Below are 22,279 nucleotides of genomic sequence, written 5' to 3'. Positions count from 1 at the left end.
ATCCATGTTCCTGCAAAGGACATGATCTCTTTCTTTTTTATGGCTGAGAACATGTGCCATGTTCTCACTTATAAGTGGGAGCTAAATGATGAGAACACATGGACACAAAAAGGGGAATAACAGACACTGGTGTCTACTTGAGGGTGGAGGTTTGGAAGAGGGAGAGGATCAGATAAAATAACTATTGGTTACCATGCTTAGTACCTGGGTGATGAAATAATCTGTACAACAAACCCTCACATCGTGAGTTTACCGATATAACAAACCTGCACGTGTACTCCGAACCTAAAATAAAAGTAAAAAAAAAAAAAAGAAACTTTGTACCCTTTGACCAACAACTCCACCTTTCCTTTCTCCTGCTCCCCCAGCCTCTGGTAGCCAGACTTCTACTCTACTTCTATGAGTTCAACTTTCTAAGATTTTAAAAACCACTGTAGGAATTCAAAGTGTTGCTTCTTCTTAGCCCTTTTATGCCCCTATGACAGTGACTCTGTCTATTACAGGGGAAACTGGAATTGGAAAATCAACACTGATTGACACATTGTTTAATACTAACTTGAAAGATGACAAATCCTCACATTTTTACCCAAATGTTGGACTTCAAATTCAGACATATGAACTTCAGGAAAGCAATGTTCAGTTGAAATTGACTGTTGTGGAGACAGTAGGGTATGGTGATCAAATAGACAAAGAAGCCAGGTTAGTGTTTTCTTATTTAAATTTAAAAAGGTTTTCTTATTTCAAGGAATTTGACTTCCTTTGCCATAGACTAATTTGTGTAAGTAATACCTCTTCTTCCAGATTTTAATATTTTCCTAAGTAATGTTCTTTTCTTATAAGATTAATACTTTTGTATATAATTGACTTTCTTACAAGATTTTTATTTAACCAGTTATAGCAAAAAATTTTAAATATAGCTTCTATTAGTTTTAGCTTATTTCCTTATTTCTTTATTTAACTTTATTTGTACAAATTTTCCGTAGAGGTTGTACTAATTTACATTCCCACCAACAGTGTCTAAGCATTCCCATTTCTCTGTACCCTTGCCAAATTATGTTATTTAATTATTTTTATTATTATTTTTTGAGACAGTATTTCATTCCATCACCCAGGCTGGAGTGCAGTGGCACAAGCTTGGCTCACTGCAGCTTCGACCTCCCAGGCTCAAGTGAATCCTTCCACCTCAGCCTCTTGAGTAACTGGGACTACAGGCACATGCCACCAAGCCTGGCTAATTTTAAAAATTGTTTGTATAGATGGGGTCTTGCTATGTTGCCCAGGCTGCTGTCAAACTCCTGGCCTCAAGTGATCCTCCTACCTTGGCCTTCCAAAGTGCTGGGATTACAGACATGAGCCACTCTACTTGGCCTGTTATTTTTTGTCTTTTTTTTTGAGACGGAGTCTTGCTCTGTTGCCCAGGCTAGAGTGCAGTGGCGCGATCTCAGCTCACTGTAAGCTTTGTCTCCCAGGTTCATGCTATTCTCCTACCTCAGCCTCCCGAGTACCTGGGACTACAGGCGCCTGCCCCCACACCCAGATAATTTTTGTATTTTTAGCAGAGACGGGGTTTCACCGTGTTAGCCAGAATGGTCTTGAACTCCTGACCTCGTGATCCACCCACCTTGGCCTCCCAAAGTGCTGAGATTACAGGTGTGAGCCACCGCGCCCGGCCATTTTTTATCTTTTTAACAATAGCCATTCTGACTGAGATAAGATGATATCTCACTGTGGTTTTGCTTTGTATTTTGGTGTTCTGAAAAATGTCTACTCATGTCCTTTACCCACTTTTTAATGGGATTATTTGTTCTTCTTGTTGTTGTTTAGTTGCTTGCATTCTTTGTAATTCTGGATACTAGTCCCCTGTCAGATTCACCCAGCTTTCCTCTATGTTTACATTTTGCATAACCATAGAGTAAAGCATGAGCCTTATTATTGGTTTAGAATTAATATCTTTGTATGGACATGTTATGAACTTTTTCTTCATCACTATAGCAAACTGCTTACATACATGTTAACTGTTCATTAAGCAGTCAAAAAGCAGGCTTTAGATTTTATTAATCTGTTATGCTAAATGTATAAATTTTTTTTTAGCTACCAACCAATAGTTGACTACATAGATGCCCAATTTGAGGCCTATCTTCAAGAAGAACTGAAGATTAAACGTTCCTTGTTTGAGTACCATGATTCTCGCGTCCACGTGTGTCTTTACTTCATTTCACCTACAGGACATTCCCTGAAGTCTCTTGATCTATTAACAATGAAGAACCTTGACAGTAAGGTATGTTTGGTAAATCCACCAAGCTTTCTTTTTTTTTGAGACGGAGTCTTGCTCTGTCGCCCAGGCTGGAGTGCAGTGGTGCGATCTCACCACAAGCTCCGCCTCCCAGGTTCACGCCATTCTCCAGCTTCAGCCTCCCGAGTAGCTGGAACTACAGGCACCTGCCACCACGCCTGGCTAATTTTTTTGTATTTTTAGTAGAGATGGGATTTCACCATGTTAGCCAGGATGGTCTCGATCTCCTGACCTCGTGATCTGCCCGCCTTGGCCTCCCAGAGTGCTGGGATTACACGTGTGAGCCACTGTGCCCGGCCTTCTTTTTCTTTTTTTTTTTTGGATTTGAGACAGGGTCTTGCTCTGTCACCCAGGCTAGAGTGCAGTGGCGTCATCACAGTTCACTGCAGCCTCAACCTCCTGGGCTCAAGCAATCTTCCCACCTTAGCCATCTGAGTAACTGGGACAGGAGTGTGCTACCAAGATTGGCTAATTTTTGTATTTTTTGTAGAGACAGGGTTTCACTATGTTGCCCAGGCTGAACTTGAACTTCTGGCTCAAGTGATCCACCCACCTTGCCCTCCCTGAGTGTTGGGATTACAGGCGTGAGCCATTGTTCCTGGTCTCAACCTTTCACGATGTAATATTAATTTTGAGATAATAACACATCTTGAAGGCACTTGCACGCAAGTGTAGTTACATATCTTTAGGTGATTTCATCATTATGCAAACATCATAGAGTGTATCTACACATACCTACATGATATAGCCTACTACACATCTAGGCTATAGCCTGTTATGGTATGGCCTATTGCTCCTAGGCTACAAACCTGGACAGCATGGTACTGTACGGAATACTGTAGAATTGTAACACAATGGTAAGTATCTGTGTATCTATTTTATTTTATTTTATTTTGAGATGGAGTCTTATGTCTCCCAGGCTGGAGTGCAGTGGCACAATCTCGGCTCACTGCAACCTCCGCCTCCTGGGTTCAAGCGATTCTCCTGCCTCAGCCTTCTGAGTAGATGAGATTACAGGCATGCGCCACCATGCCCGGCTAATTTTGTACTTTTAGTAGAGACGGAGTTTCTCCATGTTGGTCAAGCTGGTCTCGAACTCCCGACCTCAGGTGATCCACCCGCCTCAGCCTCTCAAAATGCTGGGATTGCAGGCGTGAGCCACTGTGCTCGGCCTAATTTTTGTATTTTTAATAGAGACGGAGTCTTGCCATGTTGGCCAGGCTGGTCTTGAACTCCTGACCTGAAGTGATCTGCCCACCTCAGCCTCCTAAAGCGGGAACCACCGCGCCCGGCCTTGTCTGTATATCTAAACATAAAAAAAGGTTCAGTATTAGACGAATAATAGACGCTGGGCCCTTTATAAGGGGGAAGGGTGGGAGGAGGTTGAGATTTGAAAAATTACCTATTGGGTACAATGCTCACTATTTGGGTGATGAGCACACAAGAGACCAAAACCTCACTAATATTCAATATATGTGTGTAACAAACCTGCACATATATCCCCTGAATCCAGAAATTAAATAAATAGATCTCTAAATAGCCAGGCGCGGAGGCTCACGCCTGTAATCCCAGCACTTTGGGAGGCTGAGGTGGGTGGATCACCTGAGGTCAGGAGTTCGAGACCAGCCTGGCCAACATGATGAAACCCTGTCTCTACTAAAAATACAGAAAATTAGCTGGGCATTGTAGCAGGCACCTGTAATCCCAGCTACTCATGAGGCTGAGGCAGGAGAATCGCTTGAACCAGGGGGGCGGAGGTTGCAGTGAGCCGAGATTGCACCACTGCACTCCAGCCTGGGTGACAGAGCAAGAGTCAGTAAATAAATAAATAAATAATAACAAAAAAAAGCAAAGGTACAATATTATAATATTATGGGAACACCATCATATATGTGGCCCATCATTTACTGAAATGCCATTATGTGGTTCATGACTGTACCTGTCATTTTGTAATATATGTATATATCCTAATTATCTTTTTCTGTTAATATTTAAGGCATATGCATTAGTGTGTTAGGGCTGGGATAGCAAAATGCCATAGACTGGGTGGTTTAAACAATGAAAATGTATTTTCCTACAGTCTTGGAGGACAGAAGTCCAAGATCAAGGTGTCAGAAGATGTGCTTTCTTCTGAAATCTCTGTCCTTGTCTGGCAGATGACCACCTTATCTCTGTGTTCTCACATGGTGTTTTTCCTGGTGTCTCCTGGGTGTCCACATTTTATCTTTTTTTTCGAGACGGAGTTTCGCTTTTGTTGCCCAGGCTGGAGTACAGTGGCGCAATCTCAGCTCACTGTAGCCTCTGGCTCCTGGGTTCAAGCAGTTCTCCTATCTTAGCCTCCTGAGTAGCTGGGATTACAGGCGCGCACCACCACACCCGGCTAATTTTTTGTATTTTTAGTAGAGATGAGTTTCACCATGTTGGCCAGGCTGGTCTTGAACTCCTAACCTCAGGTGATCCACCCACCTCAGCCTCCCAAAGTGTTGGGATTACAGGCGTGAGTCACTGTGCCCGGCCTCACATTTTATCTTCTTATAAGGGTGCCAGTCAGTTTAGGTTGGGCCCCACTGTAACAGTCTCACTTTTTTTTTTTTTTTTTTAATGCCCAGGCTGGAGTGCCATGGTGTGATCTTGGCTCACTGCAACCTCCGTCTCCCAGGTTCAAGGGATTCTCCTGCCTCAGCCTCCTGGGTAGCTGGGATTACAGGCATGCACCACTACACCCAGCTAATTTTTGTATTTTTAGTAGAGACAAGGTTTCACCATGTTGGCCAGGCTGGTCTCGAACTCCTAATCTCAGATGATCTGCCCACCTCGGCCTCCCAAAGTGCTGGGATTACAGGCATAAGCCATCACATCTGACCCAGTCTCACTTTTTAATCACCTCTTTGAAGGCTTTATCTCAGTTAAGGTCACATTCTGAGGTACTGGGGGGTTAGGGCTTCAACACACAAATTTTTTGGTTGCTGGGGGAGACAATTCACATTTGATAGATTTCAACCTTGACTTACCTCCCAGATCATGGCCATTTGCCTATAGAGTAGCACCCTTGGGGGTAAGGTCCAAGATCCCCAGTGGATACCTGAAAGCATGCATGGTACAGAGCCTGATATATACTGTTTTTTTCTATGCATACATACCTATCATAAAGTTTTATTTATAAATGAGATGCAGTTCTCTTTTATTATTAGTTACTATTGTTAGTTTCTTAGATGCAGACTGAAGCTAACAATAGTAACTAATAATAAAATAGAACAATTATAACAATACGCTGTACTAAAAGTTATGTGAAAGTTACCTGTGTCTCTCAAAATATCTTTTTTTTTTTTTTTTTTTCTGAGACAGAGTTTTGCTCTTGTTGCCCAGGCTGGAGTGCAGTGGCACAATCTCGGCTCACTGCAACCTCTGCCTCTTGGGTTCAAGTGATTCTCCTGCCTCAGCCTCCTGAGTAGCTGGGATCACAGGTGCCCTCTACCACGCCCGGCTAATTTTTTGTACTTTTAGTAGAGACGGGGTTTCACCACGTTGGCCAGGCTGTTCTCAAACTAACCTCAGGTGATCCGCCCACCTCGGCCTCCCAAAGTGCTGGGATTACAAGTGTGAGCCACCATGCCTGGCCTCAAAATATCTTATTATACTGTACTCACTCTTCTTATGATGATGCGAGATAATACAATGCCTACATGTTGAGATAAAATGAGGTGAATAGTGAGATAATTCATACCCAGGGTGAGAAGGAGTGGGTCAACATGACATTTCATCACAGTATTTAGAATAGCATGCAATTTAAAACTTGTACATTGTGTATTTCTAGAATTTTTCATTTAATATATTTGGACTGCTGTTGATTATGGGAAATTGTGGAAAGTGAAACTGGGCTGGGCTCTGTGGCTCATGCCTGTAATCTCAGCACTTTGGGAGGGAGGCTAACGCAGGAGCATCGCTCAAGCTCAGGAGCTCAAGACCAGCCTGGGCAATGTAGTGAGACCCCATCTCTGCAAAAAAATAGAAAAATTAGCCAGGCATGGTGGTGTGCACCTGTGGGATTGCTTGAGCCCAGGAGTTTGAGGCTGCTGTGAGCCAAGATCATGTCACTGCAATTCCAGCCTGGGCAATAGAGCAAGTCCCCGTTGAAAGAAAAGAGAGAGAAAGAAAGGAAGGGAGGGAGGGAGGGAAGGAAGAAAAGAAAGAAGGAAGGAAGGAAGTAAAAAAGAAGAAGGAAAGAGAAAGAAGGAAGAAACAGAAACTGTGGAAAATGGGGGATGCCTGTATTTTTAAAATAAAATTTACTATATGATACTATGAAATAATCTCACTGATGTTTGACTAGTACCACTGATGGTGTGAAACAGAAAGCTTTTGTGATCCTGGTTACAGATCGTATCAGACAGGATTCAGAATACAAGAGCCTGCAGGCAGCTACTGCTTGTTATATAGAAACAGCTAAGAAAAGCATAATTCTTTCCAGCAAAAACCTGGGACACACGAGGACTTCCTTTCAATAGGCTGCTTAAGCCCCATGGCTTCAGCAAAATCTCAAAATCGATATGAGACTCTGTTCATTTGATTAATTTTTCTAATTATTCAGCAGTTTTTTGTAGTTCGGTTTTATTGTACAGAAAATCAGTCCGTTGAATGTTTATGAAGCCCAGAACATGCAACGTTGTAGATTTATCCATACAGAAGGAATTTTAATTTTTGAATATGTAAGGATCACAGGACTTGTCAGTGGAAGCAGCTTTTGAATATTTGCTTTATCACTTGCTAGGTGTCTGTGACCTTGGGAAAAATGTCTAGCGCTTTCTGTGATTAAAAGCATGGGGAGGGCTGGGAGCCGTGGCTCATGCCTGTAATCCCAGCACTTTGGGAGGCTGAGACAGGTGGATCACCTGAGGTCAGGAGTTTGAGAACAGCCTGACCAACATGGTGAAACCCTGTCTCTACTAAAAAATACAAAATTAGCTGGGCGTGGTGGCACATGCCTGTAATCCCAGCTACTCGGGAGGCTGAGGCAGGATGATTGCTTGAACTCGCAGGCAGAGGTTGCAGTGAGCCGAGATCACACCATTGCACTCCAGCCTGGGCAACAAGAGTGAAACTCCGTCTCCAAAAAAATAAATAAATAAAAAAGCATGGGTAGTGGGTTCAAGCTGCCTGCTTTCACAAACCTGACCCTGTTACTTGCTCACTGTGTGGCTTTGGGAAAATTATGATGCCTCAATTTCTTTCTCTGTAATATTCATGCAACTCTTCCATAAGTCTAAAATTATTTTTCATAAAAAATTTAGAAGGGCCAGACATGGTGGCTCACGCCTGTAATCCCAGCACTTTGGGAGGCTGAGGAGGGAGGATTGCCTGAGCCTGGACGTTTGAGACCACCTAGAACAACATAGTGAGACCCTGTCTCTACAAAAAATACAAAAAAATAGCCAGGCATGGCAGCATGTGCCTGTAGTTCCAGCTACTCAGGAGGCTGAGGTGGGAGGATCGCTTCAGCCCGGGAGGTTGAGGCTGCAGTGAGCTGTGATCATGCCACCACACTGCAGACAGGGCCACAGATCAAGATCCTCTCTCTCTCTCTCTCTCTCAAAAAAAAAAGGTTAAAAGTATATTTTCTTTTTTAAATATAGAAGGCCAATATACATATAAAGGAAATTGTCATATTATCTGATTCTTTTCTGCACTCGGCCCTAACAAAACATGCTGTCTTCAACTTAAATTAGTTGAAGACATCTTTATTTAGTTGAAGAGAGAAAAAGTTCTAAGTTGGGTTCCTTTTATCCGAGAAATCTCAACTTTTACTATATATTGTTCAAACTGAAAAGACTTTGTACTTAATCTCAGATGTCATTAAGTAGTTGAAATAAATTAGATTTCTAGTTAAATTAAGAGCTGCTTCAAGTTCTTAATTAGTAGTACATTCAATAGTCAGGAATATACACTATTTTTGTTGTTGTTGTTGTTGTTGAGGCGGAGTTTCACTCTTGTTGCCCAGGCTGGAGTGCAATGGCGTGATCTCGGCTCACTGCAACCTCTGCCTCCTGGGTTCAAGCGATTCTCCTCCCTCAGCCACCCGAGTAGCTGGGATTACAGGCATGAGCCACCACGCCTGGCTAATTTTGCATTTTTAGTAGAGACGGGGTTTCTCCATGTTGGTCAGGCTGGTCTTGAACTCCTGGCCCCAGGTGATCTGCCAGCCCTGGCCTCCCAAAGTGCTGGGATTACAGGCGTGAGCCACTGTGCCCAGCCTGTCCATGGATTTTTTTAAAAATGTGCTTTGAGCAATCTAAAACAAAAGCAGTCTGCCTAAAATTTATATTTATGTATTTCTACTATATTACAGATATTGATTTTGTGGAGCTATAATTTAATAAGATATTTTAACAGTAATAAAACATTTTATAATTTTGTATATTATTTCCTAAAAAGTTTAGTTATTTAAGTGCAAATGCAAAAGGCAGGAGAGCTCATATTGAAGCACTAGGAAAAAACTTTGTGGGTAAAAATTCAACCTCAAATATGCAAATATTTAACTTCCAATGTGGAAATTATGTCTTTTTACAAAAGAAAAATGAACATATTTGTTTCCAAGGTGTTCTTATACACACACACATACACATACATACACACATGGCCTTTAGAATATGGTAACCAGGCCAGGTGTGGTGGCTCACGTCCGTAATCCCAACACTTCGGGAGGCTGAGGTGGTTGTATCCTGAGGTCAGGAGTTCGAGACTAGCCTGGCCAACATGGTGAAACCCGGTCTCTACTACAAATGCAAAAATCAGCTGGGTAGGGTGGCGGGCGCCTGTAATCCCAGCTACTCAGGAGGCTGAGGCAGGAGACTTGCTTGAACCCGGGAGGCAGATGTTGCCGTGAGCCTAGATTGTGCCATTGCACTCCAGCCTGGGCGATGGAGCAAGATTCTGTCTCAAAAAAAAAAAAGAATATGGTAACCAAAAATATCTATATTCTTTTTAGGTGGTCTTTGAAAAACAATAGCAAATCTATCTGCAAACACATCTAGGTGGGGCAATAGTGAGTGAAAATGGGACATTAATTAAGATTGATTGATGGAAAAAGTGATGGAAAAAGTAGAAAGACAAAATCCCTTCCACGATTTTGATGAAAGTTCTTTCAATTTGTCTTTTATCACTCAGCTTAATAAGAAATAAAATTGAAAATAAATTAAATAGGCTGGGCATGGTGGCTCACGCCTGTAATCCCAGCACTTTGGGAGGCCGAGGCGAGCGGATCACGAGGTCAGGAGATCGAGAACATTCTGGCTAACACGGTGAAACCCCGTCTCTACAAAAAATACCAAAAATTAGCTGGGTATGGTGGCGGGCGCCTGTAGTCCCAGCTACTCCGGAGGCTGAGGCAGGAGAATGGCATGAACCTGGGAGGAGGAGCTTGCAGTGAGCCGAGATCGCACCACTGCACTCCAGAGCCTGGGCAACAGAGCGAGACTCCGTCTCAAAAATAAATAAATAAATAAATAAATAAATAAATAAATAAATAAAACAATTTACATTGTCCTACTATTTACATTTTGCTAACTCCATATGTGTAGAGATATAAGGGATTTTTAGAAGAGAAACAAGGTTGAGACTTCTAAACCTGAATTTGGATAAAAGATGAATCTTCAAAAGTATTGATAATTTTGGAAAATAATTTTTAAGAAAAGCATGACAGCCAGTGATTACCTAATTACGCAATTTGTTGTCAGAGATTGTGAAGGCTTTACTATAAAAACTATAGGATGGCCGGGCGCAGTGGCTCGCGCCTGTAATCCCAGCACTTCGGGAGGCCGAGGCGGGCGGATCAGGAGGTCAGGAGATCGAGACCATCCTGGCTAACACGGTGAAACCCCGTCTCTACTAAAAATACAAAAAGAAATTAGCCAGGCGTGGTGGCGGGTGCCTGTAGTCCCAGCTACTCAGGAGGCTGAGGCAGGAGAGTGGCGTGAACCCGGCAGGCGGAGCTTGCAGTGAGCGGAGATCGCGCCACTGCACTCCAGCCTGGGCGACAGAGCGAGACTCCGCCTCAAAACAAAAAACAAAAAAACTATAGGATGAACAATGATGAGATTTTGTTTGTCTTCTTTCTTAATAGGTGAATATTATACCACTGATTGCCAAAGCAGACACAATTTCTAAAAATGATTTACAGACGTTTAAGAGTAAGATAATGAGTGAATTGATTAGCAATGGCATCCAGATATATCAGCTCCCAACAGATGAAGAAACTGCTGCTCAAGCGAACTCCTCAATTAATGTAAGTTTCAGTAACATATCTGACAAAGAGGCTAGAAATGAGTGTTTATCCAGAATCCAGTGTGAGAATTTTTAAATTTTTTTTTATTTTGAAAAGCTGCTGAGAATCGATTCTTTGTTAACAGATTTATTTAGATTTAATTCATACACCATGTTCCTCAAGGATGTTGGCCTATAATTTTCTTCTTGAAAGTGTATTTTCTTGCTTTGATATCAAGGGGATGCTGCCTCATAAAATGACTCTGAAGGTGTTACCTCTTTTTTCTATTTTTTCAAAGAATTTGAGGATGTTTTATATTAAATTTTCTTTGAAAGTTTGGTAGAATTTACCCAAGAAGTAATGTGGTCCTAGGCTATATTTTGGAGTTTTGAAAAATTACTTCTTTAGTTTCTCTATTTGTTATTGGTCTCTTTAAGCTCTCTATTTATTCTTCATTCCATCTTGGTAGTTTATGTTTCTAGTAATTTCACCATTTCTTCTAAGTTGTCAAATTGGTTGGTGTATAATTGTTCATAATAGTCCCTTATAATTCTGTTTATTTCTGTAAGAAATAAACTTCAGTAATAAGTTGTAATGTCTTCTCTTTCATTTCTTATTTTATTAACATATTCTCTCTTTTTGTTCTTAGTCTAGGTAAGGGCTTTGATTTTGAGTTTTTTTTCCCAAATCAACTCTTAGCTTCATTGATTAATTTTTTGTTTTGTTTTATTTTTTGAGACAGAGTCTCACTCTGTTGCCCAGGCTGGAGTGCAGTGGCACAATCTCGGCTCACTGTAACCTCCATCTCCCGGGTTCAAGTGATTCTCCTGCCTCAGCCTCCTGAGTAGCTGGGATTACAGGAGCGTGCCACCACACTTGGCTAATTTTTGTGTTTTTAGTACAGACAGGGTTTCACCATGTTGGCCAGGCTGGTCTCGAACTCCTGGCCTCAAGAGATCTGCTGGGATTACAGGTGTGAGCCACCGTGCCTGGCTGATTAAAATTTTTTTTATTCTCTATTTCATTTATTTATGCTCTAGTCTTTGTAATTTCTTTCCTTCTGCTATTTGTGTGTGTGTGTGTGTGTAAGTGTGTGTGTGTGTGTGTAAAGTTAGGTTGTTTATTTGAGATCTTTTTTTTTTGAGACGGAGTCTCCCTCTGTCGCCCAGGCTGGAGTGCAGTGGTGCAATCTCAACCTCTGCCTCCCAGGTTCAAGTGATTCTCCTCCCTCAGCCTCCCGAGTACCTGGGACTACAGGCATGCGCCACCACATCTGGCTAATTTTTTTGTATTTTTAGTAGGATGGGGTTTCACCATGTTAGCCAGGCTGGTCTCAAATTCCTGACCTTGGGCAATCTGCCTGCCTCTGCCTCCCAAAGTGCTGGGATTACAGGTGTGAGCCACCACACAGGCGAGATCTTTTTTTAAAAAAAGATGTAGGTGTTTACTACTATAAACTTCCTTCGTTTTTTATTTTAGATTCAGAGGGTATAAGTGCATATTTGTCAAAAAGATATATTGTGTAATAGTGAGGTTTGGCTTCTAGTGTAACTATCCTGAAATAGTAAACATTGTACCCAACAGATCATTTTTTTTTTTTGAGACATGGTCTCTCTCTGTTGCCCTGGCTGGTGTGCAGTGGCGTGATCACATCTCACTACCAATAGATAATTTTTTGACCATCAGCCTCCTCCCAATCTCTCCCTTTTGGAGTCTCACTACCTATTGTTTCCATCTTTGTGTCCTTGTGTACTCATTGTTTAGCTCCTACTTATGAGAACATGTGGTATTTGATTTTCTGTTTCTGAGTTATTTCACTTAGGATAATGGCCCCCAGCTCCATCCATGTTACTGCACAGAGCATGATTTCATTTTTATGGCTGCATAGTATTCCATGGTGTATATATGCCATATTAAAAAAAAATCCAGTCCACTGTTAATGGACATTTAGGTTAATTCCATGACTTTACTATTATGAGTAGGAATGTAATACACATGAGTGAAAGTGAGTTTTTTATATAATTATTTCTTGTCTTTCAGATGCCTAGTAGTATAATCACTGGGTTGAATGGTAGCTCTATTTATAGTGCTTTGAGAAATCTCTATACTGTTTTTCATAGAGGTTGTTATGGTCCCACCAACAGTGAATAAGTATTCATTATTCTCTGCATCCACACCAACATCTGTTGTGTTTATAGTAATAGCCATTCTGACTATGTAAGATGATATCTTATTGTGTGTGTGTGGTGTGTGTGTTTGAGACAGTCTTGCCCTGTCACTCAGGCTGGAGTTCAGTGGTGTGATCTCGGCTTACTGCAACCTCTGCCTCCTGGGTTCAAGAGATTCTCCTGCCTCAGCTTCCAAGTAGCTGGGATTACAGGTGCCTGCCACCATGCCCAGCTAATTTTTGTATTTTTAGTAGAGATGGGGTTTAACCATATTGGTCAGGCTGGTCTTGAACTCCCGACCTCAGGTGATCCACCCACCTTGGCCTCCCAAAGTGCTGGGATTACAGGTGTGAGCCACTGTGCCTGGTCTTTATTGTGGTTTTAATTTGCATTTCTCTGATGATTGGTGATGTTGAGCAATTTTTCATATGTTTGGTGGCCACTTGTATGTCTTCTTTTGAGAAATGTCTGTTCATATCCTTTGCGGTCTTTTTTAATGAGGTTGTTTATTCTTTGTTGTTGTTGAGTTGTTTGTGTTCTTTTTAGATTCTGGATATTAGTTCTTTGTCAGATGCAAAGTTTGCAAATATTTTGTTCCTATTGTGTAGGTTGTCTGTTTACTCTGTTGATTATTTCTTTGGCTGTGCTCTTTAGTTTAAGTCCCATTTGTGTATATTTGGTTTTGTTGCATTTGCTTTTCAGGTCTCAGTTATGAATTATTTTCCTAGGCCAATATCTAGAAGAGTTTTTCCTAAATTTTCTTCTAGGATTTTTATAGCTTCTGGTCTTTCATTTAAGTCATTAATACATCTTGAGTTAAAGTTTGTATATGATGAGAAATGGGAATTCAGTTTCATTCTTTTGCCTATGGGTAGCCAATTTTCCCAGCACCATTTATTGAATAGAATGCCCTTTCCCCATTGTTTATTTTTGCCAACTTTGTCAAAGATCACTTGGTTGTAGGCATGTGATTTTATTACTGGTTCTTTATTCTCTTTTCTTTCACAATTTTTTTCTCCCTTTTTAAGCTGTATGTTTCCTAGCAATGGACTCTCTATTCCATTCCATTAATCTATCTGTCTGTTTTTGTACCAATGCCATACTGTTTTATTTAGCATAGCATTATAGTATAATTTGAAGTCACACACATGATGCCTCTGGCTTAGTTCTTTTTGCTTAGAAGTACTTTGGCTATTTGGATGCTTTTTTGGTTCCATATGATATTTAGGATCGTTTTTTCTAATTCTGTGAAAAAATGATATTGTAATTTGATAGGAATTGTGTTTAATTTGTGCATTGCTTTAGTTAGTGTGGTCTTTGTAATGATGTTGATTCTTCCAATCCAAAAATTCCATAAATTTTTGGAATAGTTTCAGTAAGATTGGTACCAGCTCTTCATTGTACTTCTGGCAAAATTTGGCTGTAAACCTATCTGTTCTTGTTTTTATTTGTTTGAAATTATTAGTGAGTCAATTTCATTACTTGTTATTGGTCTATTTAGTATATCTATTTTTTCCTGGTTTAGTCTTAGGAGGTTGTATGTTTCCAGGTATTTACCCATTTTCTTTTTTTTTTTTAAAGGAATATAAAACTATTATTGAGCACTGTTCACCAATATTTACAATAAGGTAAACAATATACAGTTGGGGCCGGGTGTGGTGGCTCACTCCTGTAATCTCAGCACTTTGGGAGGCCGAGGAGGGCAGATCATGAGGTCAGGAGATCGAGACTATCCTGGCCAACACGATGAAACCCCTTCTGTACTAAAAATACAAAAAATTAGCCAGGTGTGGTGGCGGGCGCCTCCAGTCCCAGCTACTCGAGAGGCTAAGGCAGGAGAATGGCGTGAACCCAGGAGGCGGAGCTTGCAGTGAGCCGAGATCGCGCCACTGCACTCCAGCCTGGGCCACAGGGCGAGACTCCGTCTCAAAAAAAAAAAAAAAAAAAAAAAAAAAACCAATATACAGTTGGATAACATTCTGATTACCACAAAGTTGTATTTCCTGGCTTTTGCTGAACCAGTAAAGCAAATACTGAAAAGATTGAGCCTACATGTAAGGAATGAGTTGGGGTAAAGAAAAAAACATGTAAGTCATTTTTTTTTGTTTTTTGAGACAGAGTCTCACTCTGTCGCCCAGGCTGGAGTGCAGTGATGCGATCTCGGCTCACTGCAAGCTCCGCCTCCTGGGTTCACGCCATTCTCCTGCCTCAGCCTTCTGAGTAGCTGGGACTATAGGCACCTGCCACCACACCCGGCTAATTTTTTGTATTTTTAGTAGAGACGGGGTTTCACCGTGTTAGCCATGATGGTCTCGATCTCCTGAACTCGTGATCCGCCTGCCTTGGCCTCCCAAAGTGCTGGGATTACAGGCGTGAACCACCGTGCCTGGCCAAAAACATGTAAGTCTTTTAGTTTTACTTTTGTAATTTAAGCTATGAAGAGGCTTTTTTTTTTTTTTTTTTTGAGATGGAGTCTCGTTCTGTCGCCCAGGCTGGAGCGCCCTGGTGCTATCTCGGCTCACTGCAACCTCTGCCTCCCAGCTTCAAACAATTCTCTGGAAGAGGCCATTTTTTATTGCAGACTTGAAGAGCTGTTATTCACTGCCTTCAAGCTGCTCTGGGTCGAAGGTCTGCGGCATCTCTGGCCCTCTGCGCCTCCAGCTCGAGCCACATCCAAGCAGGGAGGGATGAATTTAACCATTTTATCTAGGTTTTCTAGTTTGTATGCATAGAGATATTCATATTAGTCTCTGATGATTTTTTGTTTTCTGTGGTATCAGTTGTAATGTCACTTTTATCACTTCTGATTGTGCTGTGCTTACTTGAATCTTCTCTCTTTTTTCTTGGTGAATCTAGCTAGCACCATATCAATTTTCTTTCTTTTCTTTCTTTCTTTTTTTTTTTGAGACAGAGTTTTTGCTTTGTTGTCCAGGCTAGGGTGCAGTGGCACGATCTTGGCTCACTGTAACCTCTGCCTCCCAGGTTCAAGCAATTCTCATTCCTCAGCCTCCTGAGTAGCTGAGATTACAAGCACCTGCCACCATGCACAGCTGATTTTTTGTATTTTAGTAGATACGGGGTTTCACCATCTTGCCCAGGCTGATCTGGAACTCCTGAGCTCAGGCGATCCACCTGTCTTGGCCTCCCAAAGTGCTAGGATTACAGGCGTGAGCCACCGTGCCCGGCCTAGCACCATATCAATTTTCTTATCTTTTCAAAAAACAAAACAGGTTTTTTGAATTAACACAGACAAAAAAAAAAAAAGTAAATTTAAATAAACAATCAAGAGTTCAATAAATAGGAAATTATGTAAAGCAACCAAACTTATGAGTTGTAGGCATTTCTGAGAGAGAAGAGGAAAAGGTAAAAAGATTGGAAACATATTTGAGGGAATAATCAGGAAAATTGCCTTGGCCTCGCTAGAGAGGTACACATCCAGATACAAGAAGCTCGGAAAATACCTGAAAATATTTTGCAAGATGAACTTCACCAGACTATCCAAAGGCAACTTGAAGGAAAATACTCTGAAAGAAGCAAGAGAGAATTTTCAAATCATCTATAAAGGAAATCACATTAGACTAACAGCCGACTTCTCAGAAGAAAGTTTACAAGCCAAAAGGCACTGGGATCCTATTTTCTGTCTGTCTTCTGCTTAGTCTAGCCTATGCTTAAAGCTTTCATCTGGCCAGGTGCAGTGGCTCACGCCTGTAATCCCAGCACTTTGGGAGGCCGAGATGGGCGGATCACGAGGTCAGGAGATCGAGACCATCCTGGCTAACACGGTGAAACCCCGTCTCTACTAAAAATACAAAAAATTAGCCGGGCGTGGTAGTGGGTGCCTATAGTCCCAGCTACTCGGGAGGCTGAGGCAGGAGAATGGCGTGAACCCGGGAGGCAGAGCTTGCGGTGAGCTGAGATGGCGCCACTGCACTGCAGCCGGGGCGACAGAGCAAGACTCTGTCTCAAAAAGAAAAAAGAAAGAGAAAAAAAAAAGCTTTCATCTGTAACCCAACCCTTCAGTGTGTTTTTCATTTCCAGAAATTCCATTGTTTTTATTTTAAGATATCTGTACTTCATTCACATTCTGCATTGTTCTGGTATCTTTGTGTTGATTTTCAACTTTCTCTTGGATCTCATTGAACTTCCTTATAATCCATATTTTGAATTCATTATCTTTCATTTCAGAATTTTCATTTTGGTTAGGATCCATTGCGAAAGAGCTAGTGTGTCCTTTGGTAGTGTCAAAACATTCTGCTTTTTTTTTTCTTCATGATGCCAAACTTCTTATGATGGTTTCTTCTTATCTGGGAAAGTTGTCCCTTCTTATTTTTGAATTTAATTTAATTTAGATGGGGTTTTTCCCCCTTGTGGGTGTAACTACAGCGTATATTGGGTAGGGGGCTTTGGCTTTGTTTCTTTAGCCCTGTGCCCTTCTGTCAGTAGACTTTTTATTGATTTGTGCAGTTTAACCTCCATGCCAGTAAGTGGCACTTATGAGTAAGAGCCAGCTATGGCAGAAGCAGATTGTGTGTGTTTGATCTTTGTTTACTGAGATTTCCTGTCTGTTGTTTCAGGTGATAGGCTGGTCTATGCAATGCCTAGACTCTGAGTTGCCTGTTCAGCAAAGAGGGGAAGACAAAGCTGGGCAGAGCTGGACCACAAAGCTTACTCACCAACATCTCAATGATGAATGTGAACAGTAGCCTTTACAGGGGTGGCTGGGGCAGCTCCTGGTGAAATGCTCACAGGTCTCTGTAGGGAGGGAGGAGCTGTACCAGCTCTACCTCCTGTGTAGGTAGGAACATGATCTGTTTCCCTGTCCTACCCCTGTCCCAAAGTTCATGACTCTCAGTTCATACAGACCCTGTCATCTATCTCTAGGTCATAATGGAGCCAAGAGCCATTGAAAATGCCTGTCTTGTGGCTCTTCATAGGAGCAACCTCAGGGTAGGACCTCTTCCCTCAGCCCAATACAGACAGCCCTGTGGCTTGCCTCTTCTCTCATGCAGGAACGCTGCTCCTTTGTGTACACAGGAGAAGCAGCTTCACCTTTCAGTACATGAGGGTGGATTTCAGCTGTTGCACTGTCGGCTAGCTGGGTCAGCACAGCCTTAGTCTCCAGAGGGAGTGATCAGGTGCCAATGGTGGACTGGACTAGCCATTTTCTTGATTCTCAGATCCCTATATGGTGCTCTGGATGGCATGCATAAATACTGGAGGGACTGGATCAGAAACAGGCTGGCATATGTGTCCTCAGGTACCCAGGGTTCAGGTGCTGGCTGTGATAGAGAGGGGCAGGCTGGCCCCCACACAGCTGGCAGAAAACTTAGGCAGGGTCAGGAAGAATGCTCAGGCAACTGCAGAATGCTAAAGCGACAGCAGTGCCAGGGCAGATTGCAAGTATCTGGGGGCCGGGCTCTCAGAAGGGTGCCAGGCTACAGCTGAAAAGATCAGGTGGCAGCATTGTTCTTTATTCTTTTTTTTTTTTTTTTTTTCTGGGACAGTGTTTTGCTCTTGTTGCCCAGGCTGGAGTGCAATGGCATGGCCTTGGCTCACTGCAACCTCTACCTCCTGGGTTCAAGCAATTCTCCTGCCTCAGCCTCCTGAGTAGCTGGGATTACAGGCACCCTCCATCACATTGGCTAATTTTTGTATTGTTAGTAGAGACAGAGTTTTGCCATGTTGGCCAGGCTGGTCTTGAACTCCTGACCTCAGGTGATCTGCCTGCCTCAGCCTCCCAAAGTGCTGGGATTACAGGCGTGAGCCACTGGGCCCAGCCCATCCTTTATTCTTAAAGGACAGCTTTTTGGGGGTACAGTATTCCTTTTGGTCTTTCTCTTTCTTCCAGTACATTGAATCATCCCGCTGTTTCTTGATCTGCAAGATTTCTGTTGAGAAATCCATTGATAGTCTCACGCAGGCTCCCTTATATGGGACAAGATGTTTTTCTCTTGCTGCTTTCAAAATTCTCTTTGTGATATAGGTCAGGGTACACAAAGATTCAGTTTGCAAAATGAGTAAGTTCTGAAAATCTAATGTACGGCAATGTGAATATAGTTAACAATATACAACATTGCATACTTGAAATTTGGTAGAAGAGTAGATCTACATGTTCTCACCCCCGAAAAAGCAAAGATAATAATAATTATTTGAGGTAATAAATATGATAAATAACTTAATTGTGACTTTTTTTTTTTTTTTTTTTTTTGAGACGGAGTCTCACTCTGTTGCCAGGCTGGAGTGCAGTGGCGCGATCTTGGCTCACTGCAACCTCCGCCTCCTGGGTTCACGCCATTCTCCTGCCTCAGTCTCCCGAGTAGCTGGGACTATAGGCGCCCGCCACCACGCCCAGCTAATTTTTTATATTTTTAGTAGAGACAGGGTTTCACCATGTTAGCCAGGATGGTGTTGATCTCCTGACCTTGTGATCTGCCTGCCTCGGCCTCCCAAAGTGCTGGGATTACAGGTGTGAGCCACTGCGCCCCGCCAATTGTGACATTTTAATAAATATGATAAATAACTTAGTTGTGGCAATTTTTCACAATGTATATACATATCAAAACATCAAGCTGTACACCTGAAATATATACAATTTTATTTCTCAAATACATATTTATTACTCATTCACAGAGGGATATGAATACTCAAAGGAGAGAGAATCATTAAAAAAAACCTCTGAATCCCCAAATTCTGTCTTTGACATTTGACAATTTAATTATAATTTGTTTACCTGTTTGGGTTTTGAATATTTGGGCTTCATGAATGTGGATGTTAATTTCTCTACCTAGATGTGAAAAGTTTTCAGCCATTGTTTCTCTAAATACTATTTCTATCTCTTTCTCTCTTTTCTTCTTCTGAGATTTCTATAATGCATACATTGGTTTGCTTGACGATTTTCCATAAGTTCCACAGGCTGTCTTCACTTTTTCCATCCTTTTTGTTTTTGTTCATCTAATGATAATTTCAAATAATTTGTCTTAGAGTTCACTCATTCTTTCTTCTGCTTGACTGAGTCTTGCATTGAAGCTGTCCACTAAAATTCTCAGTGCAATTATTTTACTTTTTAGAGCCAGAATTTTTGTGTTTTTTATTTCTTTATTGAACTTCTAATTTTGTTCATGTATTGTTTTCCTGATTTCATTTTGTCGTTTATCTGTGTTTGCTTGAAGCTTATTTAGCTTTTTTTTTTTAGATGATTATTTTGAATTTTTGCTGGGTGCAGTGGCTCACGCCTGTAATCCCAGCACTTTGGGAGGCCGAAGTGGGTGGATCACCTGAGGTCAGGAGTTTGAGGCTAGCCTGGCCAACATGGTGAAGCCCTGTCTCTACTAAAAATACAAAAATTAGCTGGGTGTGGTGGTGCATGCCTGTAATCCCAGCTACTTGGAAGGCTGAGGCAGGAGAATCACTTGAACCTGGGAAGTGGAGGTTGCAGTGAACTGAGATCACACCACTGTATTCCAGCCTGGGCGACAGAGTGAGACTGTCAAAACAGACAAACAAACACAATTATTTTGAATTTTTTTCAAGTAGCACATGGATCTTCATTATTTTAGGGCCACTTAATGGCTCTGTATTAGGGATTTTTTTTTCTCTTTTTTTTGTGGGATTATGTTTGACTGATTCTTCATAATCTTCATAGTCTTGCATTGGTCTTTGCTTAAAGGAGCAGTCTTGTCTTCTTGTCTTTACAGACTCGTTTTATTAGGTAAAGACATTCTCATGTTAGGCTCCCAACTGGCATAACTACTTTAGGGACCATGGTCATGTGGGATGGATCGGGTCCTGGTCTTCTGGGGGTTCTGCAGTCAGTCTGTGTGTGGGTGAGGCTCATGGAAGGACTTTGGGCAAGGAGCTTCAGTGCTTCGGTCTTGTGGGATTGGAGCCAAGTCCACAGAGAAATGTGGGTGCTTATAGGTCTGCAGCTGAGTCTGCGTTTAGTCTATTTGCTACTAAGGTGTGAGCCTGCCTTCTTAAAGTGGCTTTCCTTGGTCTTCAGATGTACTAGAATATCATAATCTCCTATATCTGGACCCCAAAGCTCCCACAATGGCACTTTTGTCCATAGATGCTTGCCAAATTAGCATTTTCTCGGGGGATAAGAACTGGGATCTCCTATTCTCTTATCTTGCTGATGTCACTCTTCTTTAATTCTTTAATCTTGGTTTCTCTTAGATCTATGGACATAATTATAATGGCTAGATAATGCATTGTAACAACTTGGGATAAGAGTTCTATCTCCTCCCCTAGAGTTTGTTATTGTTATTTATTTGTTCAGTAACTGGCAGAATTGTTTGAGTAAAGTCTATTTCTCCTCCTACAATGGTAAGCCTCTGATGTTGTTCTTCATTAAGGTGAAGTTTTAGGCAGCCTCATAGCCGCACTGAATGACAGTGGTTTTGGTTGCACTCTCTCTTTTCACATGATCATACCCAGCTGATAAGCTACACTAATTGCTAGCTGATTGCTCAGTGTTTGCAGCACTGCCCTGTTAAATATATTGTTCTATAAATGAATTCTATCAAATGTGTCTCCTTTTAGGGAATGATTTCTGAGGTCAGTGTTTGACATTTGTTGCAACCCCAGGATGCCTCCTCCCAGCTTTCTTATTATTTCTCTCTTGCAAACTAGTTGGACTACAATTTAGCCTTTATTGGAATCTCCTTATAATTTTATTTCACCCCAACCTCCATCCTTCTTTTTTTTTTTTTTGAGATGGAGTCTCACTCTGTTGCCCAGGCTGGAGTGCAGTGGCATGATCTCAGCTCACTGCAACCTCTGTCTCCAGGGTTCCAGCGATTCTCCTGCCTCAGCTTCCTGAGTAGCTGGGATTACAGGCACCCACCACCACACCTGGCTAATTTTTTTTTCTTTTTTGAGACGGAGTCTTGCTGTGTCGCCCAGGCTGGAGTGCAGTGGCTCGACCTCAGCTCACTGCAAGCTCCACCTCCCGGGTTCACGCCATTCTCCTGCCTCAGCCTCCTGAGTAGCTGGGACTACAGGCGCCCACCACCATGCCCAGCTAATTTTTTGTATTTTTAGTAGAGATGGGGTTTCACTGTGTTAGCCAGGATGGTCTCCATCTCCTGACCTCGTGATCCGCCTGCCTCAGCCTCCCAAAGTGCTGGGATTACAGGAGTGAGCCTCTGTGCCTGGCTAATTTTTGTATTTTTAGTAGAGGTGGGGTCTCACCACGTTGGCCAAGCTGGTCTCAAACTCCTGACCTCAAATGATCCAACTGCCTCGGCCTCCCAAAGTGCTGGGATTACAGGTGTGAGTCACCACGCCCGGCCCCATTCTTCTTTTTAAATGTAAAATACTTTTATGTTTTTTTAGTAGTTTTATGTTTGTAGAAAAATTGAGCTGAAAGAACAGAGAGATCTTAATGCCCTCCCTTGATTTTCTTCTATTATTAACATCCTGCATTAAGTGTGGTGCATTTGTTACACTTGATGAGGCAATATTGGTAAGTTATAAAGTTCGTATCTGACAACAGTCTTCATTGTTTGTGTTGAACATTGTATGGGTTTCAACAAATGTCTAATGACCTCTATCCCATAT

The 22,279-nt window shown here is 41.9% G+C and overlaps 1 protein-coding gene and 1 long non-coding RNA gene across 3 annotated transcripts in view; one reads left to right on the top strand and one right to left on the bottom strand.

Annotated features, from left to right (window-relative positions):
• Positions 1-22,279, top strand: part of SEPTIN14 (septin 14) — a 70,834-nt gene that overhangs the window by 16,933 nt on the left and 31,622 nt on the right. For both annotated transcript variants that reach the window (XM_024241316.2, XM_054560528.1), the window contains exons 4-6: positions 504-699; positions 2,092-2,278; positions 10,410-10,571. In XM_024241316.2, coding sequence (XP_024097084.1) covers positions 504-699; positions 2,092-2,278; positions 10,410-10,571 — 545 coding nt within the window. The remainder of the gene's footprint in view (positions 1-503; positions 700-2,091; positions 2,279-10,409; positions 10,572-22,279) is intronic.
• Positions 3,186-17,640, bottom strand: LOC129060647 (uncharacterized). The gene is made up of 3 exons (XR_010140705.1): positions 17,392-17,640; positions 16,180-16,242; positions 3,186-3,599 (listed from the first exon to the last, which is right to left on the bottom strand). It is a non-coding gene; the product is annotated as an uncharacterized LOC129060647 (long non-coding RNA).

This window comes from Pongo abelii, chromosome 6, assembly GCF_028885655.2.
Source record: "Pongo abelii isolate AG06213 chromosome 6, NHGRI_mPonAbe1-v2.0_pri, whole genome shotgun sequence".
Lineage (NCBI taxonomy): Eukaryota > Metazoa > Chordata > Mammalia > Primates > Hominidae > Pongo > Pongo abelii.
This window is presented reverse-complemented; position numbering and strand designations above follow the sequence as displayed.